The 26,054-nt window shown below is 41.7% G+C and overlaps 1 protein-coding gene across 2 annotated transcripts; it reads left to right on the forward strand.

Moving 5' to 3' along the window:
- On the forward strand, nt 1–25,416 carry dkk2 (dickkopf WNT signaling pathway inhibitor 2). Of its 2 annotated transcripts, none has more exons than XM_021310728.2 (4): nt 1–521; nt 17,658–17,808; nt 22,009–22,140; nt 23,661–25,416. In XM_021310728.2, the coding sequence occupies exons 1-4, from the start codon at nt 330–332 to the stop codon at nt 23,909–23,911; spliced, it is 726 nt and encodes a 241-aa protein (XP_021166403.2). In that variant the 5' UTR covers nt 1–329; the 3' UTR covers nt 23,912–25,416. The 2 variants fall into 2 exon arrangements, with proteins under 2 accessions (XP_021166403.2, XP_012708185.2); XM_012852731.3 differs by having other exon boundaries at nt 2–521; nt 17,655–17,808.
- Nucleotides 25,417–26,054: the final 638 nt, after the last annotated feature.

Consider the following 26,054-nt stretch of genomic DNA (forward strand, 5'->3'; position numbering starts at 1 on the left):
TTGTCAGATGCTGAATGGGGGCGGAGGAAGAAAACTCATTAGACTCCTATAAAAAGAAAGTATCTGAGGTCATAAAGGAGTCTGCTGGAGGACGGAGAGCCACTCAGAGCCTGACGGGGACCCGGTGGAGACCTCCTCGCACACCCCTTCATCCTGAAACTCTCCCGTTTCCCTGCGCGTCTCGCATAGCTCCATCAGTGCGCTCTGTGCGCGGCGCAGGAACAGTGCCGGGGCGCACGCTTCCCCGCTCAGAAACAAAAACGTTAAGCCGCTCCACGGGAAAAAAAAAGCTTTGTTCTTGTTTTTAAGCCACGGTAATCATTTAGAGGATGCTCGTCTCAGTTTGGAGTAGATGCTGCGTTGTGCTCTTTCTCGCCGCTTCTGTGAGGACGGAGGCATCCCAGGTGTCGGAGGCGCGTCCGAAAGCGAACTCCATCAGGCCCTCTTCCCTGGAGGAGACGCCGACCCCGGCGGCGAACCGTTCCGCCCCGGTGGCCAGGAAGCACCGCATCCATCCGCAGGTAGGTTTCTGTCATCCCGGTTATCAGGATCTAATGCCTGCCGTGGTTTTACTCACAGGAATAAAACAGACTGGTATAAAAATCATCAATCCATTTCTTTTCTTCTTTTCCACAAATGCAACTGAGAGACTTTAAGGGCTGTCTCAGCTTTTTGGAAGCCTGGACTGCACTTAATCCGCCGTGGTTTAGAATCTAAAGCGTTTAGCCTCAAATATGGACAGTTTGCTCTGATTACAGGCTGGTTGGCGTTTGAAAATCCTTTACTCTGTTAAAACAACCACAAACACGCTGTGATTTCATTGCTTTTGGGGGATTCAGATCAAATTTGATGGGATCCGTCTTCAAACACTTAGAAACAGTTGCTGAAACTTCAGTGAGTTTATTATAATTAAGTCCGGGTTCCATTTAAGCGTTGCGGTCTTACGTTTGACACCTTTTGAAGTGTGTTTATGCTCTAAAAAAGCTTTGAAATTGACATTTTTTTGGGGTGTTTTCACAAATAGAAATCAGGTAAAGGGTCTCAGACATTAAAAACTGTATTTCTAAGATTCTTCAGTCACTGTAGAATAAATCAGTCTAGGGATGATTTCATGGTTTTCAGGCTTTAAAGCATTTAAGATGGTCAACGCATTTTTTTTAAAAAAGTCACTAAAATGACCCTTCTGGTGTATTTCAGGCTTCACAACTTGAACTTTCAAGATAATTTTATTGATTCAGGTTGAACTTGTCCAGCTTTTCCAGCTTTTATGCCAGATACCATTAAAAGTAGTCTTGATCACCTAAAACATGTTTGAGTTTTCACAAGATGAAAAAAAACGTCTCATGCGTTTTTGTAAAGAAACGTTCTTCAATCTGTAATAATTTAGACTAATCTAATAATCAAAGCTTTTTTTTTGTTTACCCTTAATGCTGAGGCAGTTTTTTGAAGCAAATGTTTCACTGAGTGTTAATCTTCTGAAAAGCATTCAATTCACTTATTTTTGTAAAAAGAATAAATGTGTCATAAATCAGAGAGTTCTTTATCAAAAATCTGTCTTTATTGTAAAAATAATTAGGTCTGAGTGGTCTAAGAAGTTTTAAAACAGCCGTCGTTCTTAAATGGGCTTAAATCCCCCAAATCTTTGAAGTAGCTCTTTTATCCTCTTTCACATAAAGAGTAAATGTTTTATTTTCCAATAACCGTAATTCTCTGATAATAATTCAGTTCAGCTTTAATCAGTCTGCACACTGTGACTGTTACTCTAAACACCATTTAAGGTGCTCTTAATAATCTTAATACCACTGTAACAGATATTTTTCTGGTATCTTCATGAACAGAGATCATAAGATGTGTTTTAAAGCTTATTCCGCTATTGCAGAATCAGATGATCCAGTTTTTGTCTGACCAGCCTAAATATGTCAGTTTTCACACTTGATTTATTTTATTGTGCCAAAAAAACAAACATTTCAATGACCTAATTTTTGTATCTTAAAAATAAAATAAAAGATAAAACATTTCAAATGTATTCTTTGTGGGATAATTCAGCCTGGGTTTGACATTCCTGTGTTAGATTGCTAAGTAGCAAGGATCAAGTGCAGTCCAAAGTCTTTAGAAAACCATTGTATCAAATTTTACTAAAGTTCCCAATGTGGAAGTTGTGATTTGGTTCAGGATCTCACCCAGAAATCACAGAATTAAAAATCAAAACAAGCTCTTCCTGTCATGTGTGAATCGTTAGTGGAAATTTTGAGCATCGGATCCCTCGTAAACCTCTAATTGCCTTCTCAAACCTGACGCCGCCGTCGGGAGCCGCTCACATCCACAGTAAATCATTAATGCAGCAGAAATGGGAGAAAAAGTTAACACTTGGGGTAATTTTCTGTCTGGGTCTTAGTGCCATTAAAGCGGTCCAGACGCTTGCTGGGATTATGGGACTCTTATAGGGGCCTCTGAGGGATACGCTAACACCGGCGCAGAATGTGGTCCGATAACACTGGTTCAACAAAGTCCCATCAGTCCTGATCGGGTTTACATCCCTAAATACTCAATTGCTGTATAACATCAGATCTAATCGCTGGGATTTCAAAGTTAAAGTCGGGGTTGTTAAAACCGCCTCTCTGTGTCTCTGTGAGCAGCGCGTGGCTTTTCTCCATCTCCCTCTCAGCTCTGTTTTCAGATTAAAAATGCCAATTTTATTCTTGTTTTTCCTGCGATATCATTTGCTGTTGCGGTGAAGTCCTTTAATACCTGCTAAGTGCTGACAGCAAGGGGCGGCCAGCTCAGATGGAGGAATTATTAGAAAAGCCACACTTTGTGGAAAACCAACCTCAAGCAGCGCTGCCAAACCGCAAATTGAACGGCTGCTTATGTCGGTGAGACTGCAGTGGTCCTCGGTGGTTTTGGAGAAGTGGACTATGGGGAAAGGACATGCATGCGCAGAGACCATCACCATGCCACGGCGGGTTTCATCCAAATCAAGACGCCTCGCAGCTTTTATGGCAGGTTGACGGTTCAGACGTCATACGCTCGTTGTGCATCTTTGTTCTGGTTTGTAGAATATTTTTTTCCAGTGGACTCAAGCTGCTGCATCTCATCATTCAGAGTCTTTTTTTTTTTATATGGTTAATCATCTCAGTTTTACTGTGGAACTAATCACTGTGGGGTTTTCTTCCCAAAGCGCCTCAGGGTGGGCACCTAAATACATTTTCACCGTCATTTCGTGAAGCTAATTATTGCGATTAAAGTTTCTGGGTGCAGGTTTGGAAAATGGGCACGCTGAAGCTGAAATTTAGAAAAACCCCTGGTGCCAGTATGCCACAAACTGATTCATGGCTAAGCTGTCGCGTTGCATTGCTTTGCTTTGGCTGTGAGTCAGTGGGTGAATGTATTATCGCTCCTCTGCACCGTGGCTTGCCACCCAAGGCGTCAAGGTCTGAAGGTCCCTCTATTACCTGCAAATAAAAAAGTTAGCGCCTTTCTATGGCTTATTGTAGGCCCAGTCAGCGGGTATTGTAAGTTAGGTACAGAATAAAAGCGTAAAACAACACGGCTGTACTCCGGGGTTGCCTAATGAGGATAAAGTTCATATGCGATTAGCACCTTTAAGTTAAATTATTTAATGAAATCTGGACTCTTGCTGAAAGGAAAACTTTCTTAGACTCTCCTGAACTGGATTGCTTGACTCGGATTCTTTAAAGCACAGTGTGGGATTCATGATACCTTTATTTTATTTCATTATTTTTAGGGCCACTTTACGCTGGAACAAGTGAGTAAAACACGACGTATAGACGGATCAGTGTGTCTCTGTACATCCACGTGGAAGCTGGAGGTCTAACGTCAACCAGAGCGGCATTTTCTTAGTTCTTCGTGGTTCTGGGAAGTTGCGCTGTGAGAAGTTAGTTGTCTTGGAGAACATGCTTTGTCAGGCATGTGTGTGCGTAAGACGGGGCTCACCCAGGTCGCCATTCTTGCACGAACCACCACTGCTCGCAGGATAAAGATAGATCCAGTTACACCTTTCTCTGGGAGTTTACTGGCAGCTGTGCAGCGCTCTGGGGTCCCAGAGACAGTTTAATGATACAGAGGAAGTTCTATAATAGCTTTTATTTTTGTTCATTTACGTTTACACATAAGAAGAGGGATGACAAACAGCTGGTGCAGGAAGCATCATGGCGATCAGATCTGACCAGTTGCTTTATTCTGTGCAAACAAAGATTAACTTTCTTGAACAATCTGTGCAGCAGATGTCCCTTTAGGACGGCTCTTCCTGCCTGTCCTCTCGCAACAGAAGGTGACTGTTTAGGAAAAGGAAAGAAAGAAAGTAGAAGGTTTTTCTTTTTATAATATGCTTAGACTACGCTGTATTAGAAGTAGGGCTTTAGAAATATCACACTTGTAAAACAGAGAAACATGTGAGTACCATGCCACCTGAATGCTTTATATCAATGAGCCATGCAGTGATTACGTAACTCTCACTTTTCTCCACATAAGACGGTGTTTTACTCATGAGGGCAAATCTGGACTACAGCCATGGGCGTACCCAGAAAACCTCCAAAGAGAGGCACCCAGGGGGCATCCTGATCATAGGGCTGGACAACATTGGAAAAAAAGCACATGGATAAAACAGAAATCATACTGATCAATATCAATAATTATCAACAAATTCAAAACGGAGATTTCAAGTGCAGCCCTGGCCATTTTATGCTGTTGCTTAGCGACCTGTATACAGACACAAACACTGAATTCAAACTAAACCCTTTATTCAACCAACTTTTTACCAAAGCTTTTTCAAAAAAGGAAAAAGAACATGTGCTCTCTCGACTCTTTGAAGGGGGCGGGGCTTAGTGACTCAACATTCCTGGGTCTGCGTTGTGATTGGTTGGGAGGATGTAATGACTGTAATATTAACCTAAACAGTTAATAAAAGGAAGGAAACTTTTACCCTATTAAACTTTTTATTGACCCTTTTTTTCTATCATCAATATACGTCTATCGATCGATATATATTGTTACTGAATTATTGTCCGGCCCGACCTGATCAGATGTCCAATCCACCTCAACTGACTCCTTTCGATGCGGAGAAGCAGCGGCTCCAGAAAACAGAGCTCCTCACGCTGTCTCTAAGGCTGAGCCTGAAACTAATTTCAGCTGCTTCTATCCGTGGCCTCGTTCTTTCGGTCATGATCCATACCTCCTGACCATAAGTGAGAGTCGGAACGTAGGCGGACCGGTAAATCAAGAGCTTTGCTTTTCGGCTCAGCACTTCCTTCACCACAACAGACCAGAGCAGCACCCGCGTTACTGCAGATGATGTCCCGATCCGCCTGTCCATCTCCTCCATCCTGCCATTAGATATTTTAATAATTCCCTCTGGGATTATTAAAGTATTTCTGATTCTGATTCTGATTCTGATCACTGGTGAGCGAGACAACAAGATGCTTAAACTCCTCCATCTGAGGCAGAGACTGACCCCGGACCCAGAGGGGGCAGTCTCTGCCTTTTTCAGGTGGAGGACTCTCTTCTCAGCAGCGAACCGCTCCAAAGCACAATATTGAGACATCTAAGACACATCAGACACATTCCCTAGCTGTCCAGGTCAAGTTCATACTGCATCAAATTTGTTTTAAATGATTTCTTAAACTCAAGTCTGTGAGTTTTGCCACACACCCTGAGTGCTTTCCTTAATGACGTGTGTTAATCTTACCCAGTATGATGCAAAAGTGTAGTGCTGTAAAAAAAATAATAATCAGTTTGAGTTATTTTAAACGATTTAGATTCTCTCCTGATTTAGTACAAGCGGTTGTTTAAAGACTTTATGAGAATTTCTCCCTGCCTCAGACCCTTCTGACTGCAGGTAAGATACTGACTGCTCAGGACTACTCCCCCAAACCCCACTTCCCTTTGGGACGCTTGTGTGTGGCGTTCCCTCTGATGACCGAGGAGACCTTTGTGTATCTACTGAAAAAGGAGCAAACACACTTCCCAGATTCCCGGGAAGGCCTCCTCCTTTTTTCCAATGATGCTGTTTAAAGAGGTACCTTTTCCTTGTGTTGGATCAACTCAGAGCGTATACTTAGGCTAAAGACGGTCTACTTTCTGGAGTCCTGGCTGTAAACACATGTGTTTTGGGTGATGAAAGAAGCAGTGTTTGAAGACATGGTTAGTGTGAGTGACTGGTGCGCAGTCATCCCTATGTTATCCGATACAGGCCGTCTGTGCTTCCAGGGCATATGAAGTCTGTTTATTCACTGACATTGTTTATTTGACTCCTCCGGGCCCCTGGCGCTCATTAACACCATTCATGGCTTCAGGTTACGAGCCGGAGCTCTGACGCGTCTCCTGCCGTCCAAGACGGAGCGTGAAAAGCACGGCTGCAGGGAACACGTCTGTCATTGACGCTTTATCACAGCTTTCCTCTGTAGAAGAATAACAGGAAGAGTAAAGATCTCACCTCTGTGACTCAGTGGGCAGACTAGTTTGGAAGCAATTGGAAGATTGTGAGTTTGTTTCCAGCTCACCACCCCATCACATTTCGACGTGCCCCCTGGCAAGACACTTAACCTCAAGACACCTTCCCATTAGTCAGTGAATTTGTGAGCCTTAGTGAGATTATTTTGGTCAATGTGGCAGAGATGGGAACAAGTCATTACTTCCCAAGTCACAAATAAGTAAAGGGTTAGGGTTAGGGTTAAGTTTCAAATTCAATTAAATTCAATTAAATTTTATTTATATTGTATAGCGCCAATTCATGATACATGTCATCTCAAGGCTCTTTCCAAAGTCAGACTCCATCAGATCCTCCAGGTTGGTCAGAAAGTTTCTTCTCTAAGGAAACCCAGCAGGTTGCATCAAGTCTCTCCAAGCAGCATTCACTCCTCCTGAAAGAGCGTAGAGCCACAGTGGACAGTCGTCTGCATTGTTGATGGCTTTGCAGCAATCCCTCATACTGAGCATGCACGAAGCGACAGTGGAGAGGAAAACTCCCCTTTAACAGGGAGGAGAACCTCCAGCAGAACCAGAACCAGGCTCAGGGGTGACCAAGCAGCATAACTATAGAGGTAGCTCAGGGTAACATGAGCCACTCTGACTATAAGCTTTGTCAAAAAGGAAAGTTTTAAGATTAGTCTTAAAGTAGACAGGGTGTCTGCCTCACGGACCAAAACTGGGAGTTGGTTCCACAGGAGAGGAGCCTGATAGCTAAAGGATCTGCCAGGTCTTAAGTCATTAACAACTCATAATGAGTTATTCCTGAAATGTTGATGACAATATTTTTACTGCTATTATTAACTTGGTCAATTCTTTTACTTCAATGCCGGCCTCAAGTTATTTGAAATAAAGACGCTCAAGTCCAAGTTAAGTCATTAACATTCAAGTCAAAGTCATTTCTAAAACAACCAAGTCAAGTCTTAGGTCACCAAATCAAAGTTTGTGCCTCAGAAATGTGGTTCTGAGTGGTCAGGATGACTGGAGAAGTATTATATAAATTAAGAACTATCCCCATCACATTTTAAACTGCTACTTAATTTACTGTTAATGGATGACTGGTCTGCTAACTAGTCTTGAAATTTTCTGAATGAACTATCTTGTTCCCCTCCTAAGAAAAGCTCACCATTTCAACCCTGCAGAACAACACGCTTAAAAACATAACTCGTAATTTCTTTTCACTCTTCCTTCCTTAATCAGCTTTAGTCCTAAGCACAACTAAAATATTTGTATTTGGTTTAGACATACTTTGACACAATATTGGTCATAATATTAGCCCCATTTAATCAAGAAAATCATTCACACCCACACTCTGAGAAGATAATCACAGATACAAAGGCCCCAGGGCCCCATGTGTGCAGCATGTCTAATTTTTAAATGTAAACGTGGGATAATAAGGGAGATTTTTAATTTAGATCCAGACCACTTAACTTTAAATAGTGCCATCGGTATTAACAGTGGAAAAAATGTTGACTAACATCAAAATATGGATCGTTCATAACAAAGATTACAAATTTATCATTAAATCGTCATTCAAAGCAGGAGGCAAAGCAAACCTCCTACACAAATGGATGTGTACAGAAGCAGAAAGGTGAAAGAATGCCCAAACAACCATTTCTAAAGTTTTATAAGATAAGATAAGAATTCCTTTATTGTCAACGGAAAAGTTCAGTTGCACACAATTATTAGCAATGAAAAGAAGAACAGACCAGTCTGATCTAAAATTAGCTTTACAGAAACACCAAGATTAGAAGGTAAAAGTAAATAGCAGAGAAATATTGTACAGTGGAAAATATTTAACAGTGGAAACAAAACCTCCAGCCTATTTACATAACACTCGATAACAGAATATGCAACATGCATGATGGTGCAGCAGCATCCCTAGATAAGGCAAGGTACCTTAGCATCTGGGAACAGTGTAAACAATCAATGATCGGATCAGAACCTGTGCGTCCATTAGCATGATGTAAACACTTATCATGTCTGTTGGGAGCAGCAGAGATTATAAAGTCCAGGCAGCGTCTCAGGACCCAGCTGGCCCTCCTGATGACCTTATCCAGCTATATTGTCCTTTCACTCAAAGCATTTTGCTTTAGCTGTTTCTGTCTTTCTTCACTGCCCTGAACGTCACTGCAGATGAAGCAACGGTGCCTCCATCCATCCTCCGCACCATCCGACAGTAACTTGTGAACTACACACTGAGCTACTACTGTGATTCACAGAAGAGCATCCCTGAACCGAAGGGAGCAATCAACCATTGTCAGAGGCAATGGTTGATCGCCCGAACTCTCATGTCAGCAAAAAGCAAAGATGAGACCCAGATTTTCCTAAACCAGGAAACCTCTTCTCAACAACTACGCCATAAACAAGATCTGGAGAACGTGGTAGCCCTGGAGGAGGGCAACCCACACTGGGAACAAGTTAAACTCTGTGCTGAGAAAGCTCTTACTTTGGTTATAGAAGGTTTAGATACAGATTCACTGCATTCACAGCACCCAGGATCTTTCCTCATGAGTCGTGTGATCTCCCCTTCTTTAAAACCTGGGACAGCGATGCTGGCCGCCTCATTGACATGTTTTTTCCTGTCCTCTGCGCTGCAAGGATCCTGATGACAGTACGACCGTATTACAGCCATTCTCCACTCACTTCACTGGCTTCCTGTTTCTGCTAGAGTTGAATACCAGGTCTCCATCCTCACCCACCAATGCATCGATGGAGATGCTCCACCATACCTAAAAGAAATGCTCACCCCTCTCACTATAACACCATCCCTCCGCTCAGAAATGTCAAATCGCCTCTCACTCCCCAGAACTAAGCTGAGCACCATGATCGGGTCTTTAGCTCGACCGCTCCCCGGACTTGGAATACCCTCCCTGACCGTCTGAGAGAACCAAAGACAAAACTTTTAAAAAAGAACTAAAAACATTTATTTTTAGCTGAACTTGAGTTTTAACCTCACTCAATAATGTTGTTGCACTATTTATACATATATACATACATATATATATTTTACATTGATGCTTTTGTTTGCCTGAGAATCTCACTTGTAGCACTTTGAGTTTTTTTATCATGTAAAGTGCATTGCAAATAAAATGTATTATTATTATTATTATTATTATTATTATTATTATTATTATTATTATTGTTATTATTATTATTATTATTATTATTACTACTACATTATAACGGGAGGTCAGGCAGGCTAACAACGTACAGAGCTTTTAAAATCTCGGTGCGCATCTTGTCTGGCACTGTCTCTGCATCTCCATATGTCCATAACCTCCTTCTGACATCCACAAACAGCTGTTTATGCATGTGTTCATTGAATGGAATAAGATGGAGATTTCATTTCTGATGCTTTTAATGAAGAGAAGAAAACAAAAATACAGTTTTCCTTAAAGCCAGCCAGAGATGAGTAAGACTAAATTCCTAATTTGACTGACTGACTCTGTGGTGCATTGCTCTTATACCGTCTTTATATCCTAAACTAGTTACATACATGGTGCTCTTGGGTTCCAACCAATACAAAAAAACTTCTCTTGATTATTCATATCTAATTGTTGACAATTTAATGCTCCAAAATTAGTGCGTCTCTTTAAAAAGAGCAAAAACAACAACACTTAAACATGTCGTCTAAAACTGACTGTAACTTCCATGGCCTGAAGGTGCCAACTCTGAAGTGATCAAAGTGGTTAAGTTTTTATGGCATTTTAAATTTTTCCATGATTTGTAAACTTGGGTTTGGTTTTACATAAAAAAAATTCTTGAGCCAGAAAAGGGGTAGAGTGGCTTCTCTGGATCGGAGAGGATTTCCTGTCCTAATTGGAGGAGTTTAGGATGGAAAGATGGAGCGGGAGATCTACAGGCGGATTGGTGCAGCGTCTGCTGTGAAGCGGGCGCTGTACCGATCCGTTGTGGTAAAGAGAGAGCTGAGCCAAAAGGCCAAGCTCTCGATTTACCGGTCGATCTACGTTCCTACCCTCATCTATGGTCACGAGCTTTGGGTCGTGACCGAAAGAACGAGATCCCGGATACAAGCGGCTGAAATGAGTTTTCTCCGTAGTGTGTCTGGGCTCTCCCTTAGAGATAGGGTGAGGAGCTCAGTCATCCGGGGAGGACTCAGAGTAGAGCCGCTGCTCCTCCACGTCCAGAGGAGCCAGTTGAGGTGGCTCGGTCATCTGGTCAGGATGCCTCCTGGACGCCTCCCTGGTGAGGTGTTCCGGGCACGTCCCACCGGGAGGAGGCCCAGGGGAAGACCCAGGACACGCTGGAGGGACTATGTCTCTCTGCTGGGAACGCCTTGGGATTCCTCCTGAGGAGCTGGCCCAAGTGGCCGGGGAGAAGGACGTCTGGGCCTCCCTACTGAAGCTGCTACCCCCGCGACCCGACCCCGGATAAGAGGAAGAGGATGGATGGATGGACTGATGAAAAATGCTCATACTCTGTCATGGACTGATGACCCGTCCAGGGTGGAGCTCGCCTCTCGCCCAATGACCACTGGAGATAAACACCAGCCCCTCTCCCCCACTCTCCCATGAGCCTGGACAGCTAAGCCAGTCTAGATAATGGATGGATGGATGGATGGATGGATGGATGGATGGATGGATGGATGGATGGATGGATGGATGGATGGATGAAGCACGGTCAGTTGAAGGAGCTACCACCATTCTAAATGCAATAAGCCTCCAAGATAACAGCCTCGTTGCGTACAGAAATAAATTCATAAAGCTATTAAATGAAGAGAAGACTACATCAGGACTTTTTAGTTGTTCTTCTCCAGGATAGTCCAGTCTGTTCAGGATAGTCTCCAGGATAGTCCAGGATGCAGACTAAACCTAAGTAGAAAATACCTTCTATGTGTTATTTGTATGCGGAGCACTTCCTTGGAAATGACCTCATCACTTTGGTATGGGTGTGTGGAGGTAAATACGGGATCTCAGAGACCGGGGAAGATTGTTCAAAGCCGTGTATATCCTGCAATAAATCCCTTGTAGATTGTTGCTCCCGCAGCAGACCTGAGGTTTCCCATATGGATCGCCGTCTGTCTCTTCCTTTATCACCTCACCAGCATGCCAGGAGAGGATCCAGAGCATACGGCGTGTTTACCCACTTCCTGTGCAGGATCCAGGCCTGCGCTTTTATGTGTGAAGGTAAATATAAGGGAGCAGATATGAGATGAGGATGATGCATCTAAATGTCCCTCAGAAGCAGCAGACGAGGTGTTTGAAAACACGACAGGACGTGGCAAGATTATCAGCTGTGGTCTGAGGTTCAGGCAGCGCCGGCTTTCAAAGATCCGTCTTTCAGTTTCAGTCTTGATGGAAGAGGTGTCCTCCGGTCCTCGTCTACGCCGGCCTTTAAAGTGCATTGACTGATCTAAAGCTGCCGCTTCGCCGGACGGACACATCTGAAGTGGCCCAGCATGCGGCTGGCCCCGCTTGTCTTCGTATTTAGATAACAGCACATTTTTCTTGTCAGGGGGAGAAAAATTCCAGCTGTACATTCCCAAACTTCTCCTCATATTTCCAGCCAGTTCGCCTCCCGCTCGTGTTTGCGGCGGCGGCGGCGGCCCTCGGGAATGTGCGCATTTCTCTTAATACACAGATTCCAGCTTTGAAGTACATGCTTTAATTCAGAAAAAAAAGTATTTTCACACAATCTGAGAAGTATTAGATCAGATTAAGGCAGTAACCGGAGTTACGACACACTGTTGTAATTAGGCAGCAGGACTATTTGTCTTCTTGAGGAGGGGGATGAGGACCATCTTAATGTCTGTTTATTAGGCATGGGACTGGAGCCGCGGGGTGATTAGGACGACGGCAGCCAACCTGGTCCTCTCCAGACACCAGAGTCTCCAAACCCGATTATTGCACCTTTAATCCATCCTCAAACAGAAATTTAAAATGATAGTTTATGCTTTAAGAGACGGCTGAGGGTTGTAAACACTTCATTTCTACACAGAGACGTTGCTTGACAAACAGAACAGATGTGGCACAAGAGGGTTGGGCTCTTCTCAGTTTTTAATGCCTTTAAACCTTCTTTAAATTGCAGCCAGGTATCCAGTATCATTACCTGCCCTGAATGTGTTGTTATGTATTATGCAACATGGCAGAGCTGCAGTTCATAATGCTGCGCAATGCACAACATTTACTGCATTAATCTACTTAAATAGTAAACAAGGGTCTAAGAAAAGTGGAAACCACTTCCGCGATTTTACATTAAACACATTAATGGCTAAGAACTAATTAAACAAAATGATTAGAGGATTTCTGGAACTTATAATTAAACAGGGATAAGATTTGCAGACTAAGTGGTTTGGAAAGACCACATTTGTCTGCGTGTGTTTGTGATTCACACCAGGAAAAAGGTCAGATTCCCAAAAAACAAACAGGACAGCAGCAATTCGGCTGTCTAGAGTCTGGGAAAAATAAAGCTTCCAATGGGAAAACATAGCTACAGCCTTGCTGCTTCGATAATTTTAACAGGACATTATAGCGACCCGCTGTGGATCGAATCCTCTTGATCTACATATATCGATAAATCAGTTTGAGGCCGCGGTTCTCCACCAGAGAAAATACCAAGATCCTGAACTGAAGGGATGGAAAGGAGCTTCATCTGCAGGGTGGCTGGGCTCAGCATCAGGGACAGGGTGAGTGGCTCCATCATCCAGAGCCAGCCCAAAGCAGCCAGCTCTGAAACCCAAATTTATGTCTGATAGGGATGCCAAAGGGGAAAATATGAGCAGTAATCAAAGAGTCGTTGCCCATTGATCTGGGAAAGAGATACAAGGCAGGTCTGATGATGATCCAGGAGTCTTTCAACACAACGCCAAGACGGAAAGACAAAGGAGACAACTGTCATTGCCACATCATTAGCCTCCGTTGGAGTTTTGTACATTTTCACATCCATAATACTGCAGAATGAAAGAATATTCAAAAGGGGAAAACCTGGAGGCCAGTTAAAAAGTCATCTTTCTTAAGAAACCCTAGACACGTATGCCAAAGTCAGAGCGTACAGCGTTCAGAGCAATAAAAGAATAAAAAACACACACAGAGCTGAATGTCACGCTCCGCAGGCCTCGGTTAGCACGCTAAACGTTAGCGTTCACGACGGGGAAGCTAGAGAAAGATGGAACGCCTCCCACCGACTGGAGTCTGCATGTTGGTGAATCACGGGGCGTGTTTAGTTTCGTTGCCGACTGTGAGTTTGCCAGATCGATCCCACATGCTCGTATCAGTGTCTCATGAAGTGTCCGTGCTGGACCAGAACTGGGCCGGGATCCAGCCAGAAAACAAACAAAGAGCGCATCAGTGCAACGTCTTTCTCAGCAAAACGTTTGATCCTCCCCTGGATTCTCTGTCGACGGATCGCAGAGCAGTGGCTGCACGGTGGAGCAGGTGGGAGCACTGTGGCCCTGCTTAAAGGTCCACGGTTCGAATCCCAGCCTGGGGTCTATCTGCATGTCGTTTGCATGTTTCTCCCTGTGCAAACGTGTGTTCTCGCTGGGTTCACTCCCACAGCCCAACAACATGACTGTTAGACTAATTAGACTCTCCAGATCGCCCTCAGATGTGTGAGTCTCTATGCTGCCCTGTAGCACCCACCCATCCCTGTCTACGGCCCTACATAGAAAAGCGAGTCTAGATAATAGATGGACGGATGGAGAACTGTTTGGAGTGTAGTAATCTTCACAGTCACACCGTTTAACTCGTGTGCAAATATGTTTAAATCTGAGGTGAATGGATCAGCTTAAATAATTTCCCTCCTTTTTCTTCTTCTCCTAATACATAAAGCCCTGAGCGCCGTCTTTTTTTTTTTTTTTTTTTCTTAGCTTAAGATGAATTGGTGAAAATCTCTAAAACATCGGGGCTCTGGTACTTTCATCAACATGCTAAGTGTTTGATTTCTTGGAATCTGACATGATGATGGATGAGCACTCAGCTTGCATTCAGGCTAATTTTTCTTTGGCTCCGTCGCCGACTCCCATCTGTTTTCAGCCCAGTGAGTCCGACTGGCAATCATCCAGAAAAGTCTAATCATGTTAATTTTCCAAAGCTGAAGCACAGGAGAAAGAAATTATAACATACTGAAATATTGACGCTGTTGATTTAAACATTCTTGTCTGAAATGATGCCTGTTGGTTTTGTTTTTTTTGTTGTTTGTTTGGCATGACCACCCATCCTTCTGGACGTTGATACCCTGAACCGAGTTTTTTTGTTGTTGTTTTTGTTAAGATTGTGGATCTAATTATTTTAGCCAGATCGTTGGGATATGTCATGCTGGGTCCCATGTTGAGCGTTTCATGTTTGTCAGTGGTAAGCCACAGTAAATGGGGTCTGTCAGCGCAGTGCCAGCTGAATGTGGATGCGGTGGAGCTGCTGGTGTGGCAGCTGAACAAGCGCCGCCGCTGCCGGCCTCCAGAGCTACACAGTTTGCGCCGTTGGTTTGGGTTTCCCGTTCCCTCGGCTGTTTGTGTGTTTACCCTGCTGGTAGTTTGTGTGGAAAACTTCACACCTTTGATTGTTTCTGGAAGATTTGGATAGAAACGACAGGATGGAGAGAGAGAGAGAGAGAGAGAGAAAAGGCCCCGCAGACATGAAAACACAGAGCGTGCCTCGCCTCGCAGCCTTTTCATGCAGCTGTTGTTGTTTTGTTTTTTTTACATCTTTATTTCTCGATTAACTGCAAATTTCATCGCTTTATTTCATATGCCTACAAAGTTTATTTGATTTGTGGCGCATTTCACGGCAAACGCCTTTGCTCCTGCTCCAAGTCCAAGAACAAAAGGACTTGCATGCGAAAGGAATTTCATAAAGACGCTGGTTCCAATAAAACTCCTCACTGTATGTGGAAAACATGAGTCGGCCTTGACCGTGCGTTTAACTTTAAAAAGAAGGGGACGCTATATTTGCTAAGGTGTGTCTTTTTGTTTTTGTGGTGACTTGAGTTCCTTGTATCCTTTGCTGCACTTTGGAGAGTATTTGCTCTTTCAGTACAAGGCATCAAAGTAGAATTTCAGCTAAATTACCTATGAAGGAGCATGATTGCTTGCTAAAATTTCCTGCAGTTCCAGCTCATTAAAGCTCTGAACACTTTGTCAGGCTTGAGTGAAAGAGAAGCAGTCCTAATGACATTTATTTTTCAATTGAAGGCTACAGTTTTTGGGAAAGAGCAATTCCAATAAAGATTATTTTGATGTTGAAAAGAAATGTTGGAATTATTCAAATTGAACAAAAATCCTCAAAACCGTCTGCTAAACTCCTGCAAGCGTCGCAGACAAAGTCCAGGGCAATTATCTCTAATAAATCATGGAAAACTAAGACGGTTGGGTTTGGTTAAGGTTTCCCTTTAGTACAATGCCTTAAAGAATACATTTTGTCTAATGGCATATTAAAGGCATGAGAGCAACTTTCTGGAGTTGAACACTTCAACCCAAAGGATGAGCCCTCAGCAGCCACAAAGTTAATCGTTTCCCATATATTTCATGAATTTTTTTACTGTTCCCACCTAATCACAGAACACAGCAAAAGTTTTTTTTTTTTCCTTCTCTCAGGTTCCACTTTTCATCTGGGACAGATTCTGGACATGGTTCTGAACTGGTTCTGTGAGAACATATCGAAGAACCGGTTTGATTTTCCACAGCAGGAAAACAAACTTGCCCTGAAAACCAACGTAAAGTAATTTCAACTAAACCAAATAACTGATCTTACTGCCAACAAATGCCTTTAACACAGAGTGATAGTGAGAAAATTTGGCCCACTCCTCTTTGCAGGATTGTTTGAATTCTTTCCCACTGGAGCTTTTTTAAGAACGAATCACATGTTTAACATCACGTCAAATCATCTGAATAGAAATAAGTCGAGACTTTGGCTAGACCACTTTGAAACCTGCATCTTGTTTTCATTTTCAACCACTAATTGTCTAATTGGTCTTCAGAATATTTTTCCCAAAAGTCTTGCGGATCATCAAGATGTTTTCTTGTAAGAACAGCCTTAATGTACATTTTGGACCAGCGGTGGTTCTGGCCTTGGAGCCTCTCCCATGGAGGCCATTTTTTTATCTGAGCTCCCTAACAGAAACATAAGGTCTGCAGAGCTTTAAATGTTGTATTGTGTTGTTTTCTGACCTCCTGCATGAGTCGCTGATGCACGGTTTCATGTTTTCTGCGTTTGTAGATAATGTCTCTCGCTTTGCCTCACTGGAGTCCAAAAGCCTAACAAATGGCTTTGTAATCCTATGTCGACGGCTGTCAGAGACTTCTTTGTTTCTTAACTGATGTCTTTTAGCCTGCTTCATGTTGCCAGACAGGTTCTGTTTAAGTGATTTCTTGATTCTGAATAAAAAACAGTGGAAAAATGATGCTTTCACGTATGCGCTGGTTGGTGTGGATCATTTATTCACTCCTAATGAATGAATTATTCACTGAAAAATAGCTTTTTGCAATTATACTCTGATATGTAATGTCAGTTAAACAATTTCACTGTCTTAAAGATTAGAAGGGATGGGTCAGTTATGTGAAAAATGGACGCTATGCCTTGAATTCAGTTTATTTATCAAAATAACAAAATCATAGTGAATTTTATTCCCCAATATTAAGAATTCATATCCTGCTATTTCTTTACATTTTGGTTGATTGTTTGACTTTGACAATTGCTGAAAGTTTTAACACTGTCCGTTACTTAACAAGTAAATTTCTTTATATTTCTATATTTGTAGTTTTATGTTAAAATGTTTACACTTACTTATTTTTTGGAAGTTTCCATGGCTTTTCTTTAACTTTCTTTAATTGCCTTTAGGCTATCTAAAATGCTACTGTAATCAAACCGGACCGGATTTAGTTGATCCAATGAAGTCCAGCACACAAGTCCAATTTTACTGTTTTTCTTCTAAGTATTTTGTATTTTATTTTAAAATCCTGCTCAGTACAAACCAAACTTCACCATATAACTATACTTTGCATTTAATTTTTGAAATTTGATTAAAAAAACAGCTTTCTTAATGTTTAATATAATCAGCTGAGGAATGTACTTTTGTTTTCAGGTTTTATTTAAATAAAATTCAATGTTTTAAAGAAAGATTTCAAGGTTTCATCAAATATTATCTGTTGTCTTGTGTTGTTTTACCATAGAAAACGTTCTGACCCGATAACTGATTGTTTTTTTTGTCCGCAGCAGGTGTATCCGTGCAGTAATGACAAGGAGTGCAGTGTTGGCAGCTACTGCCACAGCCCCCAGCAGGCGCCGTCTCGCTGCCTGTCCTGCCGCAGGAAGAAGAAGCGCTGTCACCGAGATGCCATGTGCTGCCCCGGGAACCGCTGCAGCAACTGTGAGCAACATTTTCAGTTATCCAGAAATTCAAAGCTAAATGCAAGACATTGACCTCATCTCTTTAAGGGTTTATCCAACCAAAATGACTCAGACTGGAAACCCCCTGCTAGCTTAACATCAAGTCCAAGTCTAGGTCATTTATAAACCTCATTCAAAAAAACAACTTCAACTTAACTGTTGTACAAAATAAGGTAAACAAAAGACATCGAACCAAGAAATAAAGTAAATACTAAACTATTTATAAAAGTTTTACCTGTTTCCTGTAAGTGAAATAAAAAACCTGTACCACCTCAGAAACGAATCACAGCTGAAGCCGAGCAATAAATGGTTACGAGGCGCTGGTGGCACAACCAATCAAAATGTTTGTGGCGGTCATGTATAAAACACCTAATTCCAGCTGCTGTCGCACCGTTTATCATCTAGGAATACTCTGAATGTGGGTCGAAACATAAAGAAATGAAGAGCATTGGTCATGCCTGCTTTCACTGCTTTGTTTTTTTATATCTTGGGCTGCAGTTCAAAGCTCTACACACCGTCTGTGTTAGCATTTTGCATGTAAAGATGTGGAAATCTTTATCAGTGCAGACAGAGAGTCTGCATAGTATAACAGTAGTATGTAAGTACTACTCAAGAAGCAAGGATTTGATAATAACAGCTCAAAGTTGCAACAAGTGGTTCCTCTCCATGTTTTCGTGTTTCATTGCAAGAATTATTATTTTTTTTAGTTGCCAAAATAAATCTTCAGCAGCCTGGCTTAGCTTGTGATCCGTATGCTACAGAATCAGAAACAGCTGAAACGTTATTCACTTAAAGCTGCATGATTTTATACACCAGAGAAATAAGTGGCCAACATTGAATAGAGTGACGGGACTCTTAGATTCCCTTTCAATCTGACAACAAAAAACATCAACAATGAAACTGTGTACCCCTAAAAGATGGGTTAGCTGTAGAATAAGGTGGCTGTCTGCGATCTTTCTGCAGTTTCTTTTTTCCACAACGAGGATGGGCTGCTGCGCAGAGAGTCGAATTCATGAGAATTACTCAGACAGGCGTGAATCATGCAAAACATCACTTTGTCCATGATTTCTGATGAAGGAATAACATTATTACAAGCTAAAAAAATGTTGATTTTGCATGATGTAGGCCCTTTAAGATCTATTCATGTCAGTGTGGTCATTATGTTTAATGCATTTCAGTCGACAGTTGACCAAATCCTTTTCCTGAAACGTACTTTTCTGAACACACATTGCTACCAAGGAAAGCTGCGCTGGAAGAAAAGAGAAACACAGAAAATAATCAGAGTAAGAAACTGTTGGCATGGCAGCACTGAATGGGGGTTAATCAGATGAATAAAAGTTCCAGGATGGAGCGTCAAACCTTTGTTATAAAAATCCTCTTTATGACCAAGTGTGACAATCAGTGGTGCTGCAGAGGTCTATTGGGGCCCCAAGACAAAAAAAACCAAGGGGGCCTCAGACCAGGATGACCAAACATTTAAACTTTTGATTTTAATAATTACAAAGTGCACATCAGAATTTTAAAGGTCCTGTCATTAAAAAGCATAGTGGAGGATTTTCTTTTCTGGAAATGTAGCTAAAAGATGATCAAGTCCATTTTTCTCGTAACTCAAATTTAGTTTGATGAGTAAAAAAATGGAAAGTTATAGTTTCATAGAGTTTTTCACATACAGCAAACTTGCTTAACAAGTTACAGTCTTTACAGGCAGGTTCATATCACGGGTCTGACTAGGTTAAAACTGCTTTAAGATCTATTGCTTTGAGCTAAATAAGTCACAATCAGCTATCACACTCACAACTGTCCTGTTTTTTCTTCTTCCTCCTTTTTTAACTTTCTGTTTTTGCTTCCAGAAGGATCATTTCTTTTCATTTTGAGTGAGGTTGATGCAACTGTCAGCCCGTGCCTATGCAGCAAACAACATAAACTTTTTCACCTCAAAGCATAATTATAAGCAACAAGGCTAAACTCACCACTGTTGTGTTAAATTTTGTCTTTTCTGTCTTTTTTCACTTCCAAAAGGATAATTTCTCTTAATTTTAACAGAGTTGAGGGTCTCATGCTCATGTTTGCTTACTTAAGCAGCACTTTCAGAGAAAGATGTAACTTTTCTGCTGTTGTGGGTCTGAATTGGTTGAAGATTTGTCGGCCCTCTGGGGGCCCCTGGTGGCCCCAAGCAATTCCCTGGCCTGCCTAATGGCCCCTGCTTACAAATGATAAGCACCCAACCCAGAATCAGAGCGTGGCTCTGACAAGAACAAAGAGGTTTACAGCTGAGCTGAGAGGTTTCCTCCTATCAGTAAAAACTTCTCGGTGGGCTGGAACCAGAGAAGACGGAGCCGCGTTTCTTAGATCCAAACAAATCAGTGAACGGACCAAACAGAAATAAACTTCATGCTGCAGGACCGCACAAGATTACGTTACAGAGGAAAGCATTAACATACATGCAGAGTAGAAAGTAAACACGAAACCATGACCCTGTCGAGGCAGAAATAATCAATTGCACATTCTCTCCATTTTTACAGAGCGGAAAGTTGCTCAAGCAAAAGGAGCCATTTAACTGAAACTAAAGGGTAGATCATCAGGAGTAAACTGGTGTCTCCTAAGGCGCATTTTCAAAAGATATATTTCATATAGCAACAGATTACATGTATAAACTTTATTTATAGAGCTAACCCTCCATCCCCCTATGTAATTTCATTATATGTGTAATGACAAATAAAAAACTTTACTTTATTTACATCAACACAGGGCTGGATGATAATTCAGTAACAATATATATCGATCGATAGACATATATCGATGGGGGTCAATAAAAAAAGTTTTCCTTCCTTATGCATTCTAGTCATGTAGATAAATATTACATTGTTACATCCTCCCAACCAATCACAACGCAGACCCAGGAATCAAAAATAGATTTCTATTTTATTGATATAGTTTTTTCCTATATCGTCCAGCCCTACATCAACAATTACAAAAACAGAAGTTTATTTAGATGCTTAAAAACAGGACAGTTGTGATAAAAGAGTTTTAGGCTATTTAAAAATCACTTTAATAAAGGAATCATACGTGGCAGACAGTGAGAGGCTGTCCCTCAGCTTTGGTCCTCCAACACACAGCAAGCAGCAGTAAGATGAGCCAAGATCTGGTATTAAAGAAGTAGGGAAGGTGTTCAGGAATATATCCAGGTTACAAAACATGAAAACCTTTTTAGGAACAAACAAGATGTTAAAATTGTGTATTATCAGTAAGGGATGAGGATACTGGAGGATGAGACTGGCCCACTGGTCTTTATATCATTATTATTATTATTATTATTATTATTATTATTATTGTTGTTGTTGTTAGGAGTGGACTGAAGTTCTGATCAAACAATCATTTGTTCATTAAACTTTTAACTAGTTGTCAGACACAACCAAAATTCATAGTTTGGGCTTGAAGCTTGAATAACAGTGGAGCAAAGCATGACGCGGCGTTTGTAGACGTGTTTTTAAGGACCATTAATAACCGTCTTTGACTTGCTGTCATTTAACAGTAGAAAGTTATTTAACCTCTGGGATCTCACATGTTTATGTGCAGAATATTGTTAGGCCTCAATTCTGCAGGTCATTAAATGTTGCATGGCTGAAGCGGGTCATTTTATTAAAATTAATAAAAGAAAATGGTGACGTCCCGGTAAATGTAATGCACCCTGTCCTAGTACAGCAGGACACTGTGATTTCCACAGTTTTTATCCCAGAACAGATCATGGTTCAAACCAGAGTGCATCAGAAGCAACAGACTTCCATTACAGACGTGACAGGACTAGGTGTGCCACAAAATCCCCTTAATTCCTCCATGTTTAGACCCACATATCATTATTTTTTTTTAAGTTGTGCTTTTTTTTAACTCATAAAGGTTTTCTGCTGTGTTTAGAACAGAAGTGATTAATCCTACAGATCCCATAGATCATTGCAGAGACTGCCTGAGACCAGAAAGTGTCAAATGGCAGCACTTTACACGCCCAAGTGCTTAGTATTCCTAAAATAAGGGCTTTAATACATCCTTGTGTTTTACTTTGTCTTTCTAAGATTTTCTATCGCTTCCATGGAGAAATCCTGCAGAACAGGAATGATGTCAACATGGCACACTGATTCAAATCTCTGCTGTTTATATGACGTCTATCTTTTCCTTTTCGCTGCAGATATATGTGTCTCCATCTCCGAGAGTGTGCTGTCACCTCACATCTCTGCAATAGATAATCCCAACGTGCTGAACGCCAAAGACCAAACCTGGAGGAAGAAAGGCCGGGGCCAGGCTAAGCCTGTGCCAAAGGGTAAGATCTCACCACACATGACGCCTTCAATGAACCTTTAGACGCTCTAAGTGTCTAAATCTGTCTGTTGTTCTCCTTCTGGTTGGTCTTTAAGTATTCATGGACGCTGCCAGTCCACAAACTATGTTGATAATTGGCTCTCCGCTCATGTGTCAGCAATGGCGTACCCAAAGCATAACATTATGAGACGAGAAGAAACCACAATGCGCCTCGCTGTTTCTGCACCTAGTTGGAGCCATGCTGGCGGTTTCTGTGAGAGCAGCACGCTCCGTGTGAATCTCAAGTAAAACCACAGAATGGAGGTTTGGTTTGTTCATCGGTAATAACTCACTGAGACTCCTGCTTAGCACCCATGTCACCTGATTCAATTTATTATAAGACCCTGGAATAAAATATCTAAATGCACAAGGCACCCGGCTGAAAAGCGAAATACTGCCACTAGTATAGCACTAGACAAAGGTTTTAAACATACTTGTATGACTTTATGCGTTTTTCTCGGCAACCAGACCTTCTTGTGGCATTTTACTCAAGTAAAAGTAGCACTACTACAACCACTAGTCATGATCAGTACCAAAAAGGTTAAACAATAAAACAACTGGACTTCTATTCTGAAGCTTAAGACTACTTAAACATATTTTTACTCAAGCAAAAGTAAAAAGTAGCCAATCAAGAAATTAGTCCGGTAGGACTGAAAAAGAATGTGGACATAAAGCTACCTAAGTATTGAGTAACTAATCTGGCCTCTGATTTAAAATTAAAAAATTATGTAATCGGACAGACAGACAGACTTATAAAGTTAGATGCAAATTCAGGTATTTTAAAAACTTAAATAAGAAAATAGGCTATATATATAAAAAAAATAAGTTTAGGCACAATAAACACTTTTCTAACTAATTTTTGTTAACATAAAACTTATGAAAATAACATTTACAGCATTTAAGGTATGCACAGTAAGTCAGAAGTACTTCCTCTGACACATTCTCTGGTTTACCTCGTGTTCACTTGACCTCCGAATGTCTCAATGAGCTTAGTTGACAGAAAATAAGGTTTAAACAGCAAAGCTTGTGTATAAGACAAGAAGTCTCACTCTAACATAAACTGTAGATGTGTCTTTCTGTTGCATTTTTGGTTAAAACCAGTTTGTTCTTTATTCAATTAAGTTACTCACAGCGAGGAGAGCAGCCAGACATTTTACTCAAGTAAAACACTACCCCAGTAAAATTAAAACTCCACCTAAAAGTACATAATGTTCAAAATGTTACCCAAGTAGAAGTAACTGAGTGAATGTAACTAGTTACTCCAGGAGACCTGCAGCTGGACCTGCAATGAAACACGATTCTCTCTAATCGGCTCCAGGGGTCTGAATAGAGGCGCTGCTTGTCCTCACAATGTCAAAAAGGTTAAAAGGAGTCTGAGGACTTTTTGCCAGACCTTCTAGTTTCACTCAGACGGCGTTTTGGTTTGTTGTCGGCTGCGTTTTTGACCCGTCTGTCTTGTGTTTCCCGTTGTCTCCCCCTAAGGTCACGAGGGGGATCCTTGCTTACGCTCGTCCGACTGCTCGGAGGGCTACTGCTGCGCGCGTCACTTCTGGACCAAGATCTGCAAGCCGGTGCTGCGGCAGGGCGAGGTGTGCACCAAGCAGAGGAAGAAAGGCTCTCACGGCTTGGAGATCTTCCAGCGCTGCGACTGCGCCAAGGGCCTCTCCTGCAAGGTGTGGAAAGATGCCACCTCCTCGTCCAAGTCCCGGCTCCACATGTGCCAGAAGATCTGAAGCCAAGGCAGCTGCCACAGGCGCTGAGGCCTCTGTCTCCATCTGCCACGGAAAGTTTTTAGGAAAAGAATGGCTTGTGGCTGCACTGAGAGGGAGCAAGAGACAGAGACTAACAAGAGACAGAACAGACTTCTGAGGCGTGGGTTCAAAAACTCGCAAGCGGGCAGCAAATGGGAAACGCTCTGATGTGTTTGCCGCGAGCCGCCATCCCCGCGCTCACGCAAGCACGCATCTTCAAGACACACAAGCACGCATTCCTCCTCGCAGCTTTGAGAGATGGACGAGCTTTGCACCATTAGAAAAAAAAAAATAGAAATAAAACATGTCCGGATTATATTCAGGGAGCCACAGAGATAGCCGGCAGAAGCTGTGACGGGTGTGCACTTTGTCAAGGTGGAGACAACAGATGTAGCAGACTTTCTTTTTTTTTTTTTTTGCCAAAATACCAAAAAAATATATCATTATAAGCCTCTCAAATCACTTTAACATATTTTAAATGAATTATTCCCCCATAAATATTTAAAAAGCCATATAGTTTGCCTCCTTCAGACTGCTTCTGGAGTTAATGTGCTCAGATGTGACGCCTCATGCATGAGCCCAAGGATCACGGCGCATTCACGCCGAAGGCTAATGAGTTTCATGTGTCGCGTTAGCTCGGCAGACCAGAGATAAAGCCTGATGGCGCTCGCCCTGGAGGCCTCCATTGATCTGTCACATCCAGCTGCGAGCCGTCGGGACCAGAGCCGGAGCCCTTGGTGTGTGAGGTGGAGCTCGGCTGCAGACTCGGCGGTACCGATACCAGACGGAAAGCGGCTCTGCTTTCCCAATCACATTAACGAGGCTCAGGGATATAAGGGATTCCAAGTCAGATACTTTTTTTTTTTTTTTTTTTTTCCATTAGCGAAGCCCGTAGGAATGGAGACGTGGGGAGATTGATTACATAAAGCTGATGTGTTCAAAGAGAATCCGCCGTTTGATTCTTTGTTTTGCGGGCGGCACCGAGCCCTGTTTATTTTTCAGCCTTTTAAATACCACCACATACTTTCTTCTCATGAAATATGGTGGGCCTTCGTTTTGTTCTGGATGTTTTTTGTTTTTTGTTAACAGCCCTAGCCCCAAAGCTGACACTCATAGTATCGCTTTAAAGCATACATCTTGTAACCATTTTGAAATATCAATAAGCTCTTTTATGTAAATAGACTGGAAGCGATATTTAAGAACAAATGTATATCATGTACATACATAGCCAAATGATCTGGGAGAGAGGCGATACGGTGGATAAGGAGGAGACAAAAATGTTTGGCTGGTTTTTCAGACTGCCTGCATTTAAAAAAAAAAGGACAGCTTGTAACAGCTAGAACAACAATTTCCCAAATATTTTGCGCAAAAGGTGTGTAAATGGTGTGAAGATGTATATCCCACTAAAATGATTTGTGTGAATATTGGTTTGTTTCTGTGTTCTTGAAATGATGGAAGAATAAAAGGAATGTATTTCGTATCACTGATCACACGCGGCGTGTTTGGATTTGTTTGGACGTTTCATTCAAAATCTCCTTCTAAGGGAGCAGATTATGATACAATATGAACTTAAAAAAACAAAATGTGCAACACAGTACAACAGGATATGATGATGCAATATGATACGATACAACACGTGGTACAATGTTACACAATAACATAATAAAAGCAATGCCCTATTATACAGTATGATATGACAGCACAATATGGTATGATAAAATAGGAAACAGTATGATACGATTTACCATGATATGGTACAATTTAAGGTATATTTCTATATCGTGATGTTAATTTTAGTGGGCAGCAGGCCTGTGAGGATTGCGAACCAACATCACATTCTTTGCCACCTGGGCAACAGATAAAAAAAGGAAAATGAAGTCACATCATTACACAGCATATAATGATGGCACTTTTTTGTCAATTGAACTTTCAATCAAATTAAACTGAATGTGCTAACATGCAAATTTTTCATATTATGTAGAATCTACACATTGTTATTACTTTCCCTAAGTACTTGAAACTATTTCTTCTTTTCAGTGCACAGATTGATGTGTTGTTTTTTTTTAAATTATCATTACAATAAATAGACATTGTGTAAAAATTTTGATTTTATTATAATATTTTG

Source organism: Fundulus heteroclitus, chromosome 5 (assembly GCF_011125445.2).
Source record: "Fundulus heteroclitus isolate FHET01 chromosome 5, MU-UCD_Fhet_4.1, whole genome shotgun sequence".
In the NCBI taxonomy this organism is placed as follows: Eukaryota; Metazoa; Chordata; class Actinopteri; order Cyprinodontiformes; family Fundulidae; genus Fundulus; species Fundulus heteroclitus.

Bases quoted from the DNA above. Each gene is read 5' to 3' on its own strand.
- dkk2 (XM_012852731.3), top strand. From the start codon at position 330: ATGCTCGTCTCAGTTTGGAGTAGATGCTGCGTTGTGCTCTTTCTCGCC. The intron at 522-17,654 runs GTAGGTTTCTGT...TTTTGTCCGCAG, and splicing joins AGCACCGCATCCATCCGCAG to CAGGTGTATCCGTGCAGTAA. The intron at 17,809-22,008 runs GTGAGCAACATT...TTTTCGCTGCAG, and splicing joins CGGGAACCGCTGCAGCAACT to ATATATGTGTCTCCATCTCC.